Source organism: Mobula hypostoma, chromosome 7 (assembly GCF_963921235.1).
Source record: "Mobula hypostoma chromosome 7, sMobHyp1.1, whole genome shotgun sequence".
In the NCBI taxonomy this organism is placed as follows: domain Eukaryota; kingdom Metazoa; phylum Chordata; class Chondrichthyes; order Myliobatiformes; family Myliobatidae; genus Mobula; species Mobula hypostoma.
In genome coordinates this window covers 117560445-117583252 of record NC_086103.1, presented here as the reverse complement: position 1 = coordinate 117583252, position 22808 = coordinate 117560445, and the positions used below count along the sequence as shown (strand labels likewise).

Here is a 22808-nt window from a genome sequence, read left to right as displayed (position 1 = left end):
CTTAACTTCTCCAGCTCAAATTCCCTGTCCTTCTGCTTCTCTCTCTCTCTTCTCATTCTAACTGCCTGTCCTTCTCTTCTCGTTCCAGCTGTTTTACCTGGAACTCGTGCTCGAGTCTCAATTTTTCCATCTGCAGCTGTACTGCTTCTCCACCAGGTTTGCCCATATATACCACCTCCAGCTCCCCTTGGGGAAACACACCTTTAGATACATAATGCTCAATGATAGCTCTGTGCATCTCCGCTCTCCTCATTGTCGACTTCCCCTTAAAAAGATTCAACCGTTTGGCAACAGTCGCCAATTCTGATTTCCTGACATCCTCTAATACCTCCAAGGTTGGCGCCTTTAGAAATTCCTCAATCTCTATTTCTGCTGTTTGCCCTTTCTTTCTTTCAGGAATTTTAATACAATCAATTTACCCAGTCCCAAATTTGTCGTTCAAAATCCCGGACGAGCCCCCACTTATGTTACATATCCCGTAACTGGGTTGCCAAACCAGCAGAAATAGAGTCTGGATTACTAGAAACTAATAAAGTTTTATTAAAGAAATAAGTAACACAGTATTCTAATCGTACGGATATAAATGCAACAGGTTAGCAATGATAAAACATACATGTACACAGAACTAGGGTAATAGGAATCAACCAAGCTCTATCGCAGTCTAGGGGTAAAATGATCAGTCTTAAGTGACGCAGAGTTCAGTTCAGCTTAGTGCAGTTTGCAGTAATCGCTGTTGTGCCGTTGGGGAGAGGGAGAGAGAGAGAGAGAGATGCAAATTTGATTCAGGCAGACCTTTGATGTTCACAGGTGGTTTCGGGTGGACCCTTTTATGTCTTCTATCCCACTGTGATCGCCAACTGTGACCCCTCCGTTCCGGATATGACTGTTCTTCCGCAGTGAACCCAGCACTCAGGCAGGGGCAGACACACACACCAGGTTCCGACCGATCGTACCTTTACACCCTGTGAGCCTATGGTCGGTTCACCTCCAAACTCCCACCACTTGAGGGGGCACACCGCTCGTTCCAGGAGTCTCGTTATCTCGTGATCTCGTGGTGTGTCCCATGCCTTAGCGAACCTGTTCTTTTTATCCCCCTGCTGGGGTATCGCCTGTCCATCAAACTTCAAACAGTTCAGGTTCAGAGCAATCGGTCTGTCAATATTCTGAATTGTGTCTCTTTTCGTTATCTCTCTCTCCTCTCTCATTAACATTTTGAACGTTTCTCCATTGTCTCCCTTATCTCTCTCTCATTAGCATCAATCTTCTGATAACTTGGTTTTTCGTCACAGAACGTATCAACAATCATCCTGAACGTAACAATGAAAATGGTGATATGGTGGATACAATCATCGACAACTGTATGAAGGCAGTCCATGATCTACAGTAGACTAGATGTCTGTGCTGACTTTGTTCATTTACAGTCACAGCAGATGAATTCCTGCATCGATGAATATTAGGAGCAAATACACATTTTATAGTACTGTAGTAGTATTGATAGTGCTCTAATTTGTTCTGTATTTTATTTAAATACATAATTTCTTACTCAGCTAAACGGTAGTTTGTCTTTTTTTTATACCTTTTTAACTATTTCCCTGAAATTTCAGCCAAAATGTTCTGGTATTGATGTGTCCCAATACAGAAGAATCCACTGTATTTGCATGTGTTAAGTCACCATGAAGACATGACACCATATGCAATATCCCCAGATATCATCACACTCAGTACCTCTGTAATTCAAAATTAATTGGTTTCCAATTTCAAAAGTTTCCTGCACAAAGCAATAACTGAGTATACACCCAACCTAACACCCTGCTTTCATACTGATTAAATTTAATGTAATTAAATGGTCACAGTATCATTATATTTACCATGCATAACATTTGAGTCCCCTAACCCTGCACTTCTGTGTGTGTGTATGCAATCTGTCATGCCTGTTTATTTGTAAATGTAATTCTGTGCCACAATTCAAATGGCAACGTATACATAAAAAGTACTGAAATTACCCCTCAAAATAAACATCAGAATTTTTCCTCTCCTTGTTAGCAGCATCCACCCATGAGTCTGATACTCATTTAAATGACCCTGACTCAGGAAAACCTCACATTACTCTGTTTTTTTTTCCTATTCTTCCTAGCAAAATGCATAACCTCCCATCTTTCACAGTTTGTACATCTACCACCATCTTTGCTTGTAGCAAACTTTTTCCCTCTCATTTTTCCAAATAGATTCAATAATCAGCAAATATAAAAAATGATTTCCTTACAATCCCACAAAGCCCAAGGCATTAACAACAATTGTCAATCACTCAGTCTCCCTGTAGCACTCCACTAACACATCACAAAGCTACAGGCAGCAAGTTTATTCCTATTCTCTATTTTCCATCTTTTAACCACTCACCGATATCTTTAGCAGTCTTAGGTACCCACCTGCTTCAAGCAGGCTTCAATTATAACAGCATCTAATGTGGTAACCTGTCTCAATAACTATTGTCCAGTAGCACTTAAATCTACTGTGATGAAGTGCTTTGAAATATTGGTAAAGAAACAAATCAACTCCTGGCTGAGAAGTGACTTTGATCCACTCTAATCTGTCTACTATCACAACGGGTAAATAGCACACATCAGGATGCTCTTCATTGATTATATCTTGGCATTCAATACTATTATCCCCTCAAAACTAATATATAAACTTCAAGAACTTGGTCTAAATACCTCCTTGTGCAATTGGATCCTCAATTTCCTCACTTGCCGATCCCAGGCAGTTCAGATGGGCAACTACTTCTCCTCCACCATCTCCATCAGCACAGGTGCAGCACATGACTGTGTGCTTAACACCTGCCACTCGCTTTACACTTATGATTGAGTGGCTAAGCACAGCTCCAATGTGATATTATAAGTTTCCTGATGAGACTACTGTCATTGGCTGAATCAAAGTTGGTGACAAATTAGCAAACGGGAGGGAGATTGAAAATCTGGCTGAGTGGTGCCACAACAACAACCTCTTACTCAATGTCAGTTAGACCAAGGAGCTGATTATTGACTTCAGGAGGAGGAAACCAGTGGTCCATGAGCCAGTCCTCATTGTTGGATCAGAAGTGGAGAGGATCAGCAACTTTAAATTTCTCGGTGTTATTATTTCAGAGGGTTTATCCTAGGTCCAGTACATAAGTGCCTTTATGAAGAAAGCACAGCAGCGCCTCTACTTTCCTAGAAATTTGCAAAGATGTGGCATGTCATCTAAAATTACGACAAACTTCCTTATATGTGCAGAGGAGAGTATATTAACTGGTTGCATCATGGCCTGGTATGGGAACGCTGTCCTGGGGGAGTGTACCTTATTCTGATTGTCAAAAGGCACTTCCATTGTGATTGGTTAGTTCAGAAGCTGCAACTGCTTTTCCCATTGGATAGATGCCTGGTGTCCAATTTCAAATATCCTGCATATATAAAATTGCACGTGGAAGGGACTTTCTCTCCTCTTCCTTTGTTTAAGGCAAGACTATTGGGAAGGCATGCTCTGCACACACTTTTAAATAAGTATGTTTGTTGAGTATTCAGCTTTGTAGTATCTGTAACTAGGGGAACATGAATGTTTGGTCAAATTTTTATTCTTTGTAAATAAATGATTAATATACCTATGCACAGAGGGTGCTTTCTGTATCACTTGACAGATCCGTGAACCTAATTGAACATTACAAATACCAATGCCCTTGAATAGAACATCCTACAAAAAGTAGTGGATATAGCTCAGTCCATCAGAGGTAAAGTCCTCCACATCACGGAGCACATCTACACAGAGCACTGTCTCAGGAAATCAGCATCTATCATCAAGGACCCTCACCACCCAGGTCATGCTCTCTTCTCACTGCTGCCAACAGGAAGAACATACAGGAGCCTCAGGGACCACACCACCAGGTTCAGGAACAGTTATTACCCCTCAACCATCCAGCTCTTGAGCCAGAGAGGACTTCACTCAACTTCACTTACCCCATCTCTGAACTGTTTCCACAACCTCTGGACTCACTTTCTAGGACTCTACGGCTCATTTTCTTGATATTGTCTGCTTATTTATTTATTATATTATTTTGGTTTTGTATTTGCAGTTTGTTGTCTTTTGCACATTAGTTGTTGTCCGTCCTACTGGGGCATTTTCATTGATTCAATTATCTCAGGGTTGTTTATGGTGGCATATATGTACTTTGATAGTAAATTTACTTTCAACTTTGAACCAAAGAAATTTTGTAAGAAAAGGGTTGAACAGATTTACGGCATTATTCAATACTGCAATGATTCTATAATAAAGATGTGTGTTACAAAGCCATACACACTGTAAAGAATTGTTAATTAAATCATGTGTGAGTGAGTATAGAGGACAGATAAAACTGAGAACAGATGGTACATTCCTTTTAGTTGCAATGTACACACATTCAGCTCCAATTCCACTAATGTCCTTCAAGGAAGGAAAGCCACCATCCTAATACAATGTAACTAAGGTGGTGCAGTAAAATACGGCATTTCTAATTGACATCTACATCCTGAGATGGTGACAGATGAATTTCACTCTCAATGTTTGATAATAATCACAACATGTCTTCACATCAGCAATTAATTGCTCTAACATATATTTCATTATTCTTGAATTTTAATCAAATTACTTCCAAATTAGTAAATATTATTTTAGTTCATAAGGTGCAAATTCAATAGGATTTAAAAGTCAGATTAAATTTATATTAACTAATAGATTATAATATTACTATTTTCATCTGGTTATTAGGGTCTTCAACAAATTCACTTAATATTAAACAGAAAAATTAAGAACTAGGAATAAGGGCACTGGTGTGATGATAATACAAAGAATAATGGAAGAGCAAATCTCTTATATCACACAAATTAAATCAGCTTTTTACAATAAAATACTCTTATATATAATTGCTGCATTAACATAGATACACCTGAAACCCTCTCTTCCAAGCTCTGTCAGGAAAGATAATAGCCAAAGAGAGAAAAACATTTAACGATGTGGTCAAAACTTCCTTGAAAATTGCAATAACTCCCAAGATTTTTGGGAAACTGCTAACTATGACTGGTCAAAGCTGAAAAGCAGCACTCAGGATGGAACTGAAAACCTCAATGCCATGAACTAGAAGCACATTGAAGCCCTGCGTTGGTGATGGAGTGAGTGGATTACCTCACTAATTGCCCATCCACTTGCCCCAACACCTTTTGCTGCCCCATCTGGCGGATCACATTTGGAAACTGGAGCTGGAACTTGATGAACTACAGATCATTCAGGAGGCTGGGGAATTGATGCCAGAGGTATAAGGAGGCAGTCACACCTAGGCTGCAGGATGTAGGTAACTGGGTGACGTCAGGAGAGGGAACGGAAATAGGTAGACAGTACAGCGTACCCCGGTGGCCACTCAGCTCACATATACCCTTCTAGATAGCGTTGGGAGCAGGGAGAACCAACTGGAGAAAGCTATAGTGGCCTGGTCTCTGGCACTGAGTCTGCTGTGTGGCTCAGAAGAGAAGCGGGGAGAAGAGGAAAGTGACAGTGAAATGGAATTCATTGTTAGGGGAACTGATAGGAGATTCTGTGGATGTGAAAAATACTCCTGGGTGGTATGTTGCCTACCACGTGCTAAGCTCAGGGACATCTCTGATTGAGTTAACTCAAGATAGCAGCCAGAATTCATGATATACACTAGTACCAATGACACAGACAGCAAAAGGAACGAGGTCTTGAAGAGTGAATATAGGGAGTAGGTAGGAAGGTAAAAAGCAGAACCTCATGAAGTAATCTCTGGATTGCTGCCTCTGCTATGCGCCAATGAGAGTACGAATAGGAACGTGACAGACAAATATGTAGCCGAAGAGTTGGTGCAGGGGAAGGGTTATCAGATTTGTGGATCGTTGGGATTTTTTCTGGGGAAAATATGACCCGTACAAAAGGGCCTGACTACATCTGAACTTAAGAGGAACCAAAGTTGGGAGCAGGTCTACTAGAGCTGTTGGAGAGGGTTTAAACTAGGTTGGCGAGGGTTGATAACCAGAAGGAAAGGTCAGAGGATGGGGCAATTGGTGTAAAGATAGATGCAATTTGCAGTGAGACTGTGAGGAAGGATAGGTAGTGGACAAGACATAAATGCAGTTAGCTCGATGGGTTGAAATATGTTTACTTCAATGTGAAAAGTATCAGGAACAAGAGTGATGAAGTTAGAGCATGAATTATTACATCGAACTATGATGTTGGGGCCATTATAGCGATTTGGCTGTCACAAGGGGATTACTGGCAACTTGATGACTCGTGGAATAGCTGTTTCAAAATTGATAGGGAGTGAGGGTGGGTGTGGTGTGGAGTGGAATTGCTAAATAGGGAGAGTATTACAGCTGCAGAAACGGAGGACATCACGGAGAGAGCGTCTACTGAGTCAGTATGGATGGAAATCAGAAACAGGATGGGAGCAATCACTCTATTGGGAGTATTCTATACCCCCTCTCCTTCCCCCACCCCGCCCCCGCCAAAAACAACTAGGACACTGAGGAGCAGATAAGTTGGCAGATTTGGAAAAGTGCAAAAATAACAATGTTGTTGTCATGGGTGACTTCATCTTCCCTAATATTGATTGGCACCTCTTCATACCAAAGGTTTCGATGAGGTAAAATTTGTTAGGTGTGTCCAGGAAGGATCCCTGACACAGATTGTGGACAGGCCAATTAGAGGGGACACCATACTGGATTTAGTACCAGGCAATGAAGCTGGTCAGATGACAGATAACTTGGATGGTGAACATTTCAGAGATAGTGTCCACAACTCACTGACCTTTAGCATAACCATGGTCAAAGATAAAAAACAAATTTGTTTCAGTGTTCACCAGGAAGAGGGATTTTGACAAATGTGAGGTCAACACAGAACAGGCTAATGTGCTGCAGAATGTCGAGGTTAAGAACGAAGTAGTGTTGGAGCTCTGAAAACATTTAGATAGATAGATAAGTCCCCAGGACAAAATGGGATATATCCCAGATTACAACGGAAAGCAAGGGAAGAAATTGCTGGGATGTTGACGATGTCCTTTATGTCTTCCCTGGCCACAGGGATAGTATCATGGCAAATGGCAAATGTTGGTACATTGTTCAAGAAAGGGAAAAGTGCTGGGAATTACAGATTAGTGGGTCTTATGCCAGTGCTGGGCAAAGTAATGGACCCAGATGCTCAGGGTCAGGAGTTATGAGCATTTGGAGAAACATAGTCTTATTAGGATTTTATGAGGGGTAAATCGTGCCTCATAAGCCTGACTGAGATTTTCAAGGAGGTGACAAAACAAATTGATGAAGATAGTGAGGTGGATGTGGTGTATGCGGATTTTAGTAAGGCATTTGACAGGGATCTCCATGGCAGGCTCAACCAGAAAGTCATGAGGCATGGAATTCAAGGAAATTTGTCTGCATGGATTTGGAACTGGCTGGCCAACGTAAGGCAGTGGGTATAGTTGATGCAGCATATTCTGCCTGAAGATTCTTGACTTGTGGTTTTCTGCAGGGATATGATCTGGGACCCCCTGCTATTCATGATTTTGTTTAACTGACTTGGATGATGAAGTGGAGGGGTTAGTAAGTCTGCAGATGAAAGAAAGGTTGGAGATGTGTGGATAGTGTAGAAAGTTATCATAGATTAAAACAGGTGACAGAAAGGATGCAGGGTTGAGCGGAAAAGTGGCAGATGGAGTTCAACCTGGAAAAGTGTGAATTGACACGCTTTCCAAGACCAAACTTGAAAGCAGAATACAAAATTAATAGCAAGATCCTTATCAGTGTAGAGGAACAGAGGAATTTTGGGGTTCAAGTACACAGATTCCTCAAAGATACTGCACAAATTGATAGGGTGAAATAGAAATTCTATGATGCGCTGGACTTCATTAGTCAAGGGATTAAGTTTAAAAGCCACAAGTTAACTTTGTAGCTGTATAAAACTCTAGTTAGGCCACACTTGGAATATTATATTACATTCTAGTCACCTCACTATAGGAAGGATGTGGAAGCTTTAGAAAAGGCGCACAAGCAATTTACCAGGATGATGTCTGGAATAGAGAACATCTTATGAGGAAAGGTTGAGTGAGCTTGTGCTTTTCTCTTTGGAGGGACGGAGGATAAGAGGCAACTTGATAAAGGTGTATAAAACTGAGTGGCACAGATACAGTAGACAGCCAGCGCCATTTCCCCAGGGTAGCAATGGCCAGTACCAGAGGTAAGTGGAAGAAAGCTTAGTGGGGAGGGGACAGGAGGGAAGTAGGTAGGTCTTTTCCAAACGGAGAGTGGTGGGTGCCTGGATTGCACTGCCAGGGGTAGAGGTACAAGCAGTCATAACAGGGGCATTTAAAAGACCCAAAAGTACATCAGATACGAGGATGTAAGAAAAATAGAACGTCATGGGCTGTGTAGGATGGAAAGGTTAGATTGATCATGGAGTAGTTGAGTGTACTGTAGGTTGGTACAACATTTTCTTTTCTCTGTTGTTTCATCAAAAAAAATCCTTCAGTGGCAGTCTGCAGTTCTCTTGGATACAACCTACAAAACTTCCCCAGAGATCTGTGTGTCTTGATGCAACAATTTGCCCTCTCAAGAAACCAGTAAGAGGAGACCTCAACAGCAACAAGAAACAAATCTGCAGCTACACTTGTCGGAGACAGCTTACTTCTGTTACTGTTGCAAAAAGAGGAAAAAGCACCAAGGACAAGTTTCATTCTGCACGTCACAAAGTTATTTGTATGCCTATGTAATAGAGAAATATGGTTTTAGCATTCAGAATTGTTAGCTCTGAATATAAAAAGTTTAACATATACAAATATAATTCATTTCAAATATATTAAATTAGATCAATACTTCCAGAAGTTAAAAGTTATCAGCACAGCAGCAGTTGCTTTACAATTTACCAACCACTGCTACAAATGCAAATTTTGTGGTGAGTAATGTCCACAAAGGTAAAAAAATTCTCAGTGCCATAGTGCTGTGGAAAATTGGGCCCATATCCTGTATATTCAAGTTACCATAACAACCACAAGATTAAGATCAAATAAAAAAATGCCACATGCCAGAAGATGCAAATTAAGATAGTAGCATACATTTCCTTCAGATGGAGAGATGAATCACGAAAACTGGAAACATTAACTCTGTGTCTCTCATCAGATTCTACTTGCTTGGCATTTTCACCATTTTTGCCTTTTACATCAGATTTCTATATGCAGTTATTTGCTTCTTAATCCTTGTATTTTGCTATTTCAGATCTATATTTTTCTGTACTGCTTATTAAATTATGAAGCCAATATTTATCATGACCGTCTTTTATCAATTTCAATTCAATCTCCATTGTGAATTTCACTGGGAACCCCTGAAAAGACAGAAAAGATTCACAATGTGCAATTAAGTTTCTTGCTGAGTAGACTCAGGTAGATGAAGAATTTCATACTACCTGTTAGTTATAATTACTGATTGCTACCAGCAGTTCCTGTTCATTGGCTGCAAATATTAACCAAGGGACCGAAATGGTTTTAAATTGCATTTCTAATAGCTAGCAAAAAAGAGAGATGGATTGTACCCAGTTTTCTGCCTTTGTCTACCTTTGAAAGAGCATCAATATCAAACCACGAGAACATAGAACCTGCAGGTTTTTGAAGGTGCTCTGGAATGCTCATTTGGAGAGAGACAGGGCCATTCCATATCCTCAAGAAAATCACAAGTTCACAGAACCATAGAAGCCAATGTCAGTGCCACAAATCTAAGATTCAAGATTAAATAAATCTGGATCAAAAGGTGTTATTGATATGAAACAATCAGAATACCCAAAAACACACCACTCACTCTGTGCATTAAAGGAAGGAAACATACCTACTTTACTGATTCTGGTCAACAAGCAGCTCCAGACACACAGACATATAGTTGACTCAATGTTGCTTTATGAAGTCCAACAGCATTGCAAATCTACTTTCAGCACATGGATAATGGCCAGGAAATGAAGCTGGTATTTAATTGTTTATCCACCTACTGGGTTAGAAGATTTGTGCAAAGGCAATATTGGTTGTACTCCTCCAGCATTTAGAGTTACCTTTCTGCAAGTTGTCCCTGCCTCCAATGCATAAAGGAGGGCAGGGTTCACTGCTGCTTGCAGACAGGAAGTTTGGAACTGGGTTTGATATCCAACTAGAGAAATATTATATTAAACCAGCAGCCAAGACAATATTCACTTTGTTAAAAATTTTCAGAAAAAAAATAGAATCTACAATTTTATTTATTTTACTTCACTGGAAATGTTCTAAGGCCGATGTAAGGGAAGGGAGACACAGGCAATGGGAAGCAGAGTTTTATCAATGTCCAGCAGCAAAAATGGTTAATTTTATCTTCAATGTTTGTGTATTAAAGAAACCCTGGATCTTTTGCCCTTCCCTGACAATAAAAAATGCAAATTTTTTGAATGGAAAGTCATGGGACTGCAGGAAATATTTGTTCTTCTTCCAAGGTTGCCAGTAACCTATGAAGTGTAGAAGCAAACTGCTGTGAAACTAATTAGGAGAAAATGCTCAGAAACTGTAGAAATATTGATTATTCTTTCACCTTACAGATGACAATTTTCTCATGATAATGTAAATGGTTCAAGGATTCTGCGTGTTACAGCACAATGAAAAGATCAAACATATCTGAGTCAAAACAATGTTTCCCAGGTTGTATTTGCCTGGTTGCATTAGCTATTTGTGGAACACTGCACAGATTAAAGATAAATAAAGCTCTTTTTAAAGTTTTACACAAATTTTAAAATGTAATAGAAATCAAACTTACAATGAAAAAACATTATTTGTTTTTACCCAAAAAAAACTGAACCACAAACTTGCATACAAAATTTAAGACATGTTGATTAATCAGTTCAGAAGTTCTAATAAGCTCAGAATTTATAATTTTATATGGCTTTGCACAACTTAAGAAAGCTATCTGAACTGATTTCCAGATGGCGAAAGATTATGCAACTCAAGGATTTATCGCCAGTAGTAAGTCTTTTAAAGACACTGAAACAAAAACAAAAATTCATGAAGATCAGGCTCAAAGCTCCCACCAGCCACATATGTGATGTGCTGATGATTAATGACAAATTAGTCTTCTGAACATTAATCAACGAAACAGAAACCTGGTGAAAGCTTTTAATATCATCCACGGTTTTCCAAATGGAACTACATAAATCTAGAATCCTGTTCTGCAGATTAGTAAAATAGCACCAATTTTTTCTTCTGGCAATTCCAACTAAATCTCAATCTTGGTTATGCTATTCGGGCCAAGCCTTTTTCAGGTATGGGGAAACATTGGACTGTTCCCCCCCCCCACCACCCCAAACCTTCAATCTTACGATTTCCTTCGGACTGTCGATTGACTGAGGCTTGCAGAAGCAAGAATACGCTGAATGGGCTGAAGGGCATGAATTAGGAGGCAAGAAATAAAATAGGGCAACATTACAATAACTCTTAAAAGTAAACAAATTTTGGATTTGTTCATTAATATGATTCCTAAAAAAAACTGCAAGAAATTGCAAACTGCAGAGAGTGGTGTGGACAGCACAGTGCATGTGTAGATGTGAACTTCCCACTATGCAGAACATTTACAAAGACAGGTGTGTAAAAAGGACCTGAAGGATCACTGGGGACCCAAGTCACCCCAACCACAAACTGTTCAGCTGCTACCATCTGGGAAATGGTACCGCAGCATGAAGGCCAGGACCAACAGGCTCCAAGACAGCTTCTTCCACCAGGCCACCAGACTGATTAATTCACACTGATACAATTGTTATTCTATGTTATATTGACTATACTGTTGTATATATTATTTATTACAAATTACTCTAAATTGCACATTGCACACAGATGGAGATGTAACACAAAGATTTTTATTCCTCGTGTATACGAAGGGTGTAAGTAATAAAGTCAATTCAATTGAATTCTATGGTGTTAAACTAGGACACTAGGGATACTGCAGATACTGGAAATCTGGTTCAACATACAAACAGCATGTGGCAGCATGCAGCATGTGTGGAGGGAAATGAACAGTCAACATTTCAGGCCAAGTCTAGCCCTGATCAAGGGTCTCAGCCTGAACTGTAAGCTGTTCATTTAACTACATTCTGGATTACCATAAATGGATTATCATTGATAATCTATAGAGCATATCCAAAAAGTATTGTTTGAAAATCAAATTACTTCTTGGTTCTGCATTAGTGGACGTCATAAACAAATTTTCTTTCTGGTGGTACAATCCACTGATCCCTGAGGTACCTGCAATTATGAGGAAGCTGCCTGAGATCTGATCAAAGGCAATTTTCCGACTTCTTAATGTTGGCTCCAAAAGGAGAACATTGACTAGACCTGAGACAGGTTCAGCTACTTCATTCATTTGCCTGTGGTCAAATTTGAGGCAGTTTCCACATGGTTGAGGCTAGTTCCAGGCTTCCACAAGGCTTGACCCCAATATCATAACTAAGATTGACATTTCGAAGATATTGCTACTATTTTATAAATCTACAGAACAAGATTCTTATGGAAAGAAGTACTGGCAGAACAGCCTGATGGTTCCTCTGGAGATTATGATAATTTTTCTCACCATATCAAATAAAATCTGTGTAGGAAATACAAATTGAAAGCAAGACAAAAAATGCTGGAAACATTCAGCAAGTCTGGCAGCACATGTGGGGAGAGAAGTGGAGTTAATGTCTCAGGCTAAAGAAACCTCATTAATTCTGATGAAGATAAACTGTAATGTAACCTCTTGTTCTTTTTCCACAGATGCTGCTTGACCTTCTATGTGTTTCTAGTAAATTCTGGATTTACATAGGAAATATGTAAATGTCTGGGTCAGTACAGCATTGTAGTGTGGATGGAAAAGCTGTCCCCAATGAAATAGTCATTGTTATAAATTAGTTTGTATTATCCTAGGAGTGGAAAGAAGCTTTTATAACAGGATTTATGTTGTCATAGAAGAGTGAGTTTTGTAATACTATAATGTAGAAACTACTTCAACATTCCATCCTCACTTAAGTTCCTTTGTAAATTTGAGAAATAAATTATCTTTGAAAAGCATTTAAATGTAGCAGCTTAACTTTCCAAGCCTCCAAGAGGGCACATGAATAAGTGGAAGCTCCAAAATTATGATCAAATCACTGATTGTAGTGTTAGCACGATGTTTAATGCTAGCTCGAAAGATTGTGAAGATTCAAGCTTGATTGGACTCAACTTGTATTTAAAATTTCACTTTATGTTGCACAAGTTATGCCAATTGTGTGAAACAGTGGAAATGGAATGGAGAAAACAAATCAATAGGACAAATCTTCTGTCCCTATAGATCATAATTTCCAGCACTGGCAACTATATAAATCCTCTGCCCTGGGCCACCCCAAACAGCAGCTGAGGCTGGCCCCCAAACCTAGCATAATATCAGCAATCTTCTTTCAAGGGAATGCATGCAATCACCTGCCATGTAAACAGTACACAGTTAATGTTCTGTTGTTAGTTTCAATATTTTAAAATAATTGTTAGCAAACAATGTAATCAATCAGCTCACAAACACTAGGTAGCAATGACATTTTTAACCCCACTGGCTCTCATGACAACTTCTGTGAGTACACTGAGCACATCAAAGTGCTAGGAATCAGGGTGCCAGTGAAAAAAACATGCTGGGGCCAAGCTAGCACAGGCACTGTGGCCCTGAACCAACCAGCTGTTTCTAGCTCAGTGGATTAAGCTCTCCATTTTCCCAACCATGGTGGGCATCAGCTTAATAACAGTTGCATTCAAGTCTCTGCAAACAACATATAGCAAAGAGTGGGTGATGCATACTGTGTCTTGAAATTAGATCAGAACTTCATCATATACTGTGCGGCCGTTAGACACTATACCTTCCTAAGAGTAAACAGTGTCTAGTTGAGTATACTTGGGTTCAAAAACCAGTGATTTTTGTCACTGATAGTTTGTGGCAAATAATCAGTAAGACAATACAGAACTGTTTTTGCCACCGTGGTTTCAAGCATTTAGACCTGGAAATGCTAAAAACAGCCTGCAGTGAAAAGGAAACAATTTCACTATTTCAACAAGTTAGAAACTATGAAGAATTTGAAAGTATCAACAATCATCTTGAATGTCGCCTTTGGTCCCCTCCGGATACTCAGCTCTCACCTGTGACTCCAAAATAGCTGTTGGCATGTGACAGTGGCCAGACCCTGGTATACCACTTTGACAAGCGGGCTAAACCAGGTGGTTGTAGCTGGCAGGTCTCATACTCTGGTAAGATAGGGACATGCCTGTCCTAGCGTACAAAGTCAACTCCAGTGGTCTGTGCAGACAAGACCTACAGTGAGATCCACAGCCAGAAAAGTGGTTCTGCAATGTTACATGGAGAGTGAAAGGCATGATGAGGCACAGAAGAAGTCATGGTCATCCACTACAACCAGGGTAGACCCCAGATGTGACGTCTACTTGTCCCACTGGACCAGGACCTCCAAAGTCGAGAGGGTGGGACTGCCCTGGTGGTGCTGGCTCGAAGGGCTGAATGGCCTACTCCTGCACCTATTGTCTATCGCCACTGGGGAACGACTTTTCCATTTTAAAAACTCACCGGCACAGGTTTCCTGTCATTGTCCGATGTGACGGACAACCACCAGTAGCATTGGTAGTGTTCTAATTAATTCTTTATTTTATTTAAATATATAACACTCATTTAGGTGACAGCTTGTCTTTTTTATACCTTTTTAACTATTCCCATGAAACTTCACCTAATGGGGGCAGCTGCTTAATTGGGACAAACCATACTGGTCCCAATGAGTACCAATTAACCGGAGTCCACTGTACTTATAAAACAATATGCTGTTGAGTACAAATTTATCCTGGAGAAACCCTTTGTATCCATCTAAACCGGTTGCCTGCAAAAGGATTCCACTCTGGTTCCAGTTCCCATACAATCCAGTCAACATTTCTACTTTCACACCAGGAAAAACTCAAAGTTAAGTAATACATTTTCTAATTCTAACAACCTTAACAAATTATAAGCAAAGTCAGATATCTAATCCAAGATTAACTACTTGACCACTATACATACGAGTTTGCTTTGATCAGCTGTGTCAACTCCAATTCTTCACAACAGCATATAATTTATATGGATCACTCTGACAAAACACAAACTTTATTAAAGGATAGTTGGAGAACTAAGCAGCCCTTGTGAGTACATAAAGACCATCCATTCTGAATTGACAGCCTTGGTTCCGCAGACAGTCGGAATTCCATCTATCAAAACCAGAGTGCTATTCAGCATCAATATAACAAGGTTCAATACTGCTCAATCAGTTATTGGCAATATATTCATTATCCATTAAGTTGTGCAGGCAGTATCAATAAAGGCATGGCTGAACTTATTCCAAACAGTATCCATAAATAACAAGTAAAATGGTAACAGATTGTGAATCACAGCTTCAGATATTTGCAAAATCCAGAAGCTATTAAAATTAATGGAACACGAAGAGCTACAAAAGACGTGTACTTACCACAGTGCCCTCTTATATTTCAGAAAAAAGTTGGCAGGAGATCTATTAACTAAAGACTAGATAGAGTTGGCTCTTGATTATCTGGGTAACAAAGAAAAGTGCCACTATGGATATTACAAAAATACAGATTTAATAAATGCATGGAAAATAGAAAAAAGTCCAGAAGAGTCAGTAATCAAACACCCCAGGGTGGGCTGCGGTACCCATAGCCATAACTCAAAGCAAGTTTTCGCAGCGGGACTATGCTCAGATCTACCTGCAAACCACACCTGGCCAAGCAGGTACACTCCAACAAATACTGAGCCAAGCTCAGTAAGCACCTGCAGCAGGGGCCGCTGATGGTGCTCAGCATGCCCACCATGTTTTACCATTGCAACTTCTTGCCTTCAGCTCGGTACAGTGTAAGCCATGTAAAAATTCAGAGTTCCTTTCAAAGAACCAGTGGGTTGTATTTCTTCACTGTGTTGAATTTCCTCATAGGGCATAGGTCAGATCCTCCTGAGGCCTACATTGCAGAACTAATTGTATCGCAAGCCATACTGTTCCAGAACAACACTGGAATTTACTCAGTAATGCAGAAAATATAAAAGGCACCTTACATAGAGGAGCTCACTACAGTATGCTGTACTCTACTCAGGATAAGTTTAGCTCTAACCCAGTAGTTGTTCATTGGAGCCCTTGCCACAGTCTCACCTCGAGCATCAGCACACCAGCTGAAAAATCTCAAAGGCTTCTTTAACTGCAATGCCAAATCTCAAAGTCTACTACTTGGGAAAATAATGTGGGCATGAAAACAGCACCACCGGCAAGGTCCCTTCCCAGTCACAAACTCTTATGCCCTTCTTCCTTCATTATCACAAGCCCAAGTACTTGGGACCCAACATGACAAAGACTACAATACTTGAAGACAGCAGATCACTCTGTCTTTTCAACAGCTTTAGAACTTTCAATAAATATTGGACTTAATAGAAACAGCACATAGGATTTAAGCAGAGTCGGTGCCAATTGTTTGCTTAAAATGTTGTAAGAGATCGGAAAAGCATCCATCAACATTCTATTGGAATCATTTGGTGAAAATGTATGTTCATTATGAATGAAGTGCACTCTTCTAGGGTAACATTTGTACATTTAAATCTTATTGCCTTCTTAAGTTTACGATAATTTTTAGATCTACAGTAGGAAAAACCTCAGGTTGACCATTAGCAGTGCCTTGCATCAATGGAGGCACACACTTTTTTGAGACTAGTAATACTTTTATTCCACAAATAACCTTTATTAGATTTATGGAAGTGATGCATTCCTGTAAAATATTTCATTCAAGCAATATTTTATTAATCTAGAAGACTAGGTTAAATGCTTTATAGAAATTTTGGTAGCAGAGAGTGGTATTTGTATATAGAGAGGAATATATACATAAATTAAAAACACATAGCCTGAAGAATCAATGGCATTGCAGTGAAAATTCTTAAATGTAACTTTGTAGATCAAGATGTGCCTGTATTATGAGGACATAATGGTGGATCTGATTGTGAAGAGTAAATACTACATTCTTGCAGTGCACACTTTCTCAGTGAGCACAGTGATGAGCTTTCTCATCTGTAGAGGATGAACACATACAAAAATAGCAATACATTTATTACTTATTACCAGTCCTGATGGAGGGTCACAGCCCAAAACGTTGACAGTTTACTATTTTTCATAGATGCTACCTGGCCTGCTGAGTTCCTCCAGCATTTCATGTGTGATAGATTTATTATGTTTTATTTCTACTAACCAGGTGGCAAAAGCAAAATTCAACACTTTAAAATGCACATTAGTACAACAGGAAAAGGAATGGACTCCAACTAGCTCCCCAGACATTAACCGTGTAAGTGCAGATTATTTCCTGCCTTCATGTTAAAACACCTTATCAATCTGGTGTAGAGCAATGACGCATAACACATTAGTTTCTATACTTCAATTACTTGTCGAAAAATCAAGGTGAATCCAAAACAGAATAAATCCTTCATATTACCTTGAAACAGCACTTATCACAAATAGTACAATGGCAGACGCATCAACCTCATTCAATGTACATCAATTAGCAATGCCTTCTGACTTCATCAAAAAAGGCATGTAGTAAATAAAACGGACACTACAAAATTTGCTGACGAAATGCATTTTGCTTGTAGCTTTACATTCAGCTCTGATGTAAGATAATTAACCAGAAACGTGAACTGTGTTTCTCCTCTTTGCATGACCTTCAAATCATTTCCAACATTAGCTCTGTGACATAACAACTTTACCACCATACTCTCTGCCTTACCTTTTCCAAAATGTTCAATGAACCGTAACATGCAACTCAAATCCTTAAACACATGGCCATGCTTCAGTTGTCTGATTCCTCACAAAAACAGCATGTATAGTATGTGTCCCCTGTGTATTACTTCAACCAAGATCAATTTTCAGTCAGAATTGATGTACAGGAGGTATCATAAAGATGGATTTGCAGTTGTATGCAACTAATGTGCATATTAGAACAGAAAACTTCAGAAATATTCAGCAGGTGGGGCCACATCGGTGCAAAGAGAAATGGGCAACATAAACCTGGACAAAGGCTCACCCATGATCCCTGTACCTCACCCCTCACTGCCACCATCCACACACTAGCTCTATTTACTCAACAGGTGTCTGGCAAGAGGGATCAAGATGGTGAGTACTGTAGGTCTCAGAAAGCCATATCCTGGGACCCTGTTAACAGTCAACATGATTTAGCCTAATGCTGCAGGTCAATAATCTTTAATCAGAATGGCATTAATCCACAGCCAGAGACTATATCTCAAATCCAGAAACAGGAATTACAATCTCATATCTGCAACAGACAGTACTCAAGAAATTAGCCCCCACTAATTGTATGTAACCTTAGACCTGACTGAATAATTTTAAGAACATTATACATTTTAATTGCTCAATTAATTAATCTACAGTATACAGAGTTATGTCACTTAAAATCTGTAGTAGCCCTCACCTCTTGATACATGGTTATATCACACAGAAACCCCAAATCCTACCAGTTCACTGGTCTTAAAGTTCTAGAGAAAATACCTGATTGACTTCCAAAGGAAGGACCATTTTTGGGAAAAACCAAAATATAATTACACTGTTATAGAACATAGCTTCTAGAAAACTACCAATAAATTAATTCTTTGTAAGCTTCACCAAATGTGTGTTTCTGATCAAAAGAATTGGCAATAATGTATGGAAGTCTGCTTACCCAACTGTAAGATTTCTGGTGTTTGCAAAGGATATGAAGATTTTCTTTACGAAATAAAATCAAAATTCATAGTTGCTTTGAATCTACTCACAGGTTAGACAAACAAGTAGTATCCGGACTACAATGTCACAAATTCGTTTCCATCTCCGATGTACTCTTGCAGAAACAGCTGGAAGAATGATCTCTGCTGGCACGTAATACTGGATTGTGTAAGTCACCATGATCCCAAAAGAGTAAAGAAGTTTTACCAGCTGGTATAGCCTAGAGGAAGGAATTAATAACATGTCACAATGGTGCAAGTGCTGATGCTATTGGAATGCAACAAGAGCCTAGTTGTACTACAGTTTCAATTTTTATAAGAAAATAATTAACTGTAAGGAAGCAAATAATTTCTGGATAATCGAAAAATCTCTTTAGACCCCTCCTGGCCATTAACTATTCATCTGCATCATCAAACATAAGCATTCTTCTATCCAAACATGATTATTTTAGTGATTATGATAAATACCAACATTTTCTGCTGTTGTTTCAAATTTCTGGCATCTGCAAAGCTTACACTTCCATGCTGTCAGTGAGTTTGAAATGCAAAAAGAAAGACAATAATACTGTTCTTTCCTCCAACTATTTTTCCACATTCCCCTCTCCTTGGATGCTCAATTCTAAGGTGCCAAGAACCAAACATACATCACAACTCTACACCGAGGTAATAACGGGAGAACAAATTAGTCAGATAAAACTGAGCCAAGCTGTTGTGTATTTAATATTTCAGTAACATTTGAATGATCTTGTATATATATAGGTTGATTATGCATTCTTGTTAGTTTAAATAATTCATTACGGGTTATATGTATAAATACATGAATTGCATACGTTATCACACTACCACGTGATAAGTGCATGCCTCGCTTAAACTAGAAGTTAGACCCGCATTTCAGACTCCAGCAGCTTCCTTTGAATTAGTTTTAATGTGTTGAAGCCACAAAACATAACTTGGCAACATGGTATTTTTAAAATGAACCCGAGATAGCTACTGACCTGATGAAGCGCAGCGAGAGGAATGGCAAACTAAAAAAATTAGATTAGATTAGATTCAACTTTATTGTCATTGTGCCAAGTACAGATACAAAGCCAATGAAATGTAGTTAGCATCTGACCAGAAATGCAAAGAATAGTGTTATTTATGAAATAACTGCAAATAAAAAGTAAGTGCTACAGCACACAAATATAAAAGTACTGAGACAGTACAATATGGGTGCAATACTGCTTAGCGCTGTGATGTGAGGTTCAGCAGGGTCACAACCTCAGGGAAGAAGCTCTTCCTGTGCCTGCTGATGCGGGAGCGGAGGCTCCTGTAGCGCCTACCGGATGGAAGAAGAGTAAAAAGCCCATAGTTAGGGTGAGATGCGTCCTTGGTAATGCTTTTCGCCCTGCCCAGGCAGCGTTTATGGTAGATATTCTCAATGGTGGGCAATTGGGTGCCGATGATCCGCTGGGCAGTTTTCACCACACGCTGGAGTGCTTTGCGGTCCGATACGGGACAATTGCCATATCACACAGAGATGAAGTTGGTGAGTATGCTCTCAATGGTACAGCGGTAAAAGTCCATCAAAATGCAGCCCAGCACATGCAGAGATGGTCGAGTTCCTAAACAAGCAGCACAGCATGTGTTCTTCATAAGGGAAGACACAATAGAGTTTTAAAAGAAGTCAGGAAACAGAAGAATTCGCAGGTTCATAAAGAATGAGCACCAGTGATTAATAATTATAAAACAAGTCATAAATGGCTGGCTACATCAGAAAGATTATTGAGCTTGATTACACAAAGGGTAACTGGCTCATGTAACTGAGCTAATTCAACAATATTTTGAAGCAAATGAAATAGCCAGTGAGAAACAAGTACCAGTTTTGTTGAATTGATTGGGTTTAAAGGTTTGCTTCAAAGTTTTCCTGATATTAATGAGCTTTGCAGACATTGTCAGAAAAATGCAGTAACACTTACAACCAAAACTATTGCTGACTGCAGAATGCCTTAGGTTTCATAAGCAGAATCAAAAGGAAGGGGAGTCCATTTCAGTGTACTTGGCTGAATTGAAGAGATTGTCTGAACATTGTTAGTTCAGTTATACACCGAGAGATCATTTAGTTTGAGGAATCTAACAAGAAAACATTCAAAAACAGCTCTTAACTGAAGCACAACTTACATTTTAAAAAGCAGTTGAAATCACTATTTCAATGGAAACTGCAGAAAGAGGAGCAATTGAGATACTGTCAGGAATGAAAGTGAGCATAAACAAAATTTGCAACGTCCAAACAGAAATCAGCCTGGCCAAACAAATTCAGTTACTGTTGGAGCAAGGGCTCACAAACACCAAATGCATATTTAAAGTCAAAACTTGTAGAAAATACAACAAAGTAGAACATATACAAAGAGCATGCCAGGCAGACTGTCTGCAGATATTCAGCTAAGAACTTATACTGAAGAAAAAATAACTGCTATGGAAATTACATTTGTGACAGTGAAATACAACAACCAAAAAGACACATTGAGCGTCTAGAAGGTTGCAAGCATTCGGCTCTTGTGAGTAAAAGAACCAGAATCTACTCTGCGTGTATTAAGATTATTGCATGAACTTCAAGTGGAAGGCAGAAAGCTGCTTGTAAAAGTGGATGCAAAGACCAAGCTGGGTTGAATAAATAGAGGCCAGAAAGAAAGAAGTCAATGGAGATACAAAAACAGAGGATTCATCAGATGTTGTGGATGAGGGAACCAAGAGGAGGGATCATATTGTAAAGGGAACAATAGGAGGATTAATAAGAGAATACTCCAGTGAACTAAATGCACCTTCCCAAGATCAAAAATGCACAAACTAGGAAGAAGAAAAAGGAAAAGAAAGAGGATGATCGAAGTATATCCACAGTGAAAAGCCAAGAAAAGGAGAAGAAGGGTGTCCAGGGCTGTCAAAAGCACTTCCTGAAGTCTGAAAGTCAACTCCTACAACCACCACAGAACCTGAGATTGTTTCACAGTCACAAGTTTCACCTGCCAAGCACAGTGATCGCCCTTGCCAGGAACGATGTTACCCAACAAGAGTAAGAAAACCTCCACAGTGATTAAATCTTTAGGCCTAAATGGGACAATTTAAAAATTGCTATGTTGTGGATGTCTGTATAGTAGTTGTATTATATATCATGTGTATATAGTTGAGAGGCATTCTCCATTGAGTTGGAGTTTATAGCTCAGCAGGGAGGAATATTGTGTATCTAACATTTCAGTAATACTTGAGTAATCTGATACATATATTGTTTGATTAAGCATCCTTGTTTGTTTAAATAATTCATTATGGATATACATATAAATACATGAATTGCATGCGTCATACGCACTTAAAGTAAAGGAAGTTAGACCTGCATTCCCAGACTCCCATATCTTCCTTTGAATTACTTTAATGTTCTGAAGTTACAAAACAAAACACAAACTGCTACAGGTAACTAACAGAGAGGATGCTTATGAAATCACTGTCATTTCTTCACACTGAGAACTGAGGCTGAATATACATCGGAAAACACAAAATAAATTAGTAGGCCAATCGGCTCTTTGTACCTTCTCTACTATAGATCATAGCTGATCAATTACCTCAAGTTCATTTTCTTGTACTGACCCATAAACCTTTATTTCCTTATTATTGAAAATGTTAGCAATCTCAGTTTGAATACACCCGACTTCACTTCTCTCTGGGTGAAGACATTTGTCCTCAAGGCTGCCCTGACTTTCTGAACCTTTATTTTTGAGGATGCAACCCTCATTCTAGAGGATGCCAACTACAGGAAATTATCAAATCTACATCCATTCTAATTCTGTACATTTGAAAAATAACCCTTATTATCCTTTATATATTCTGTAGTATGAGCCCAGTTTGCACAATCACTTCTTAGACAACAACCCAATATCAAAGGAGTCAGTCTGGTGATCTTTTGTTGCACTTCCTGCATTGAAAGCA

General features: G+C 39.2%; 1 protein-coding gene across 2 annotated transcripts in view; it reads right to left on the bottom strand.

The window, feature by feature from the left end:
- slc36a4 (solute carrier family 36 member 4) overlaps positions 1 to 22808 on the bottom strand; it is a 299790-nt gene that overhangs the window by 139838 nt on the left and 137144 nt on the right. For both annotated transcript variants that reach the window (XM_063053867.1, XM_063053866.1), the window contains one exon: positions 18903 to 19072. In XM_063053867.1, coding sequence (XP_062909937.1) covers positions 18903 to 19072 — 170 coding nt within the window. The remainder of the gene's footprint in view (positions 1 to 18902; positions 19073 to 22808) is intronic.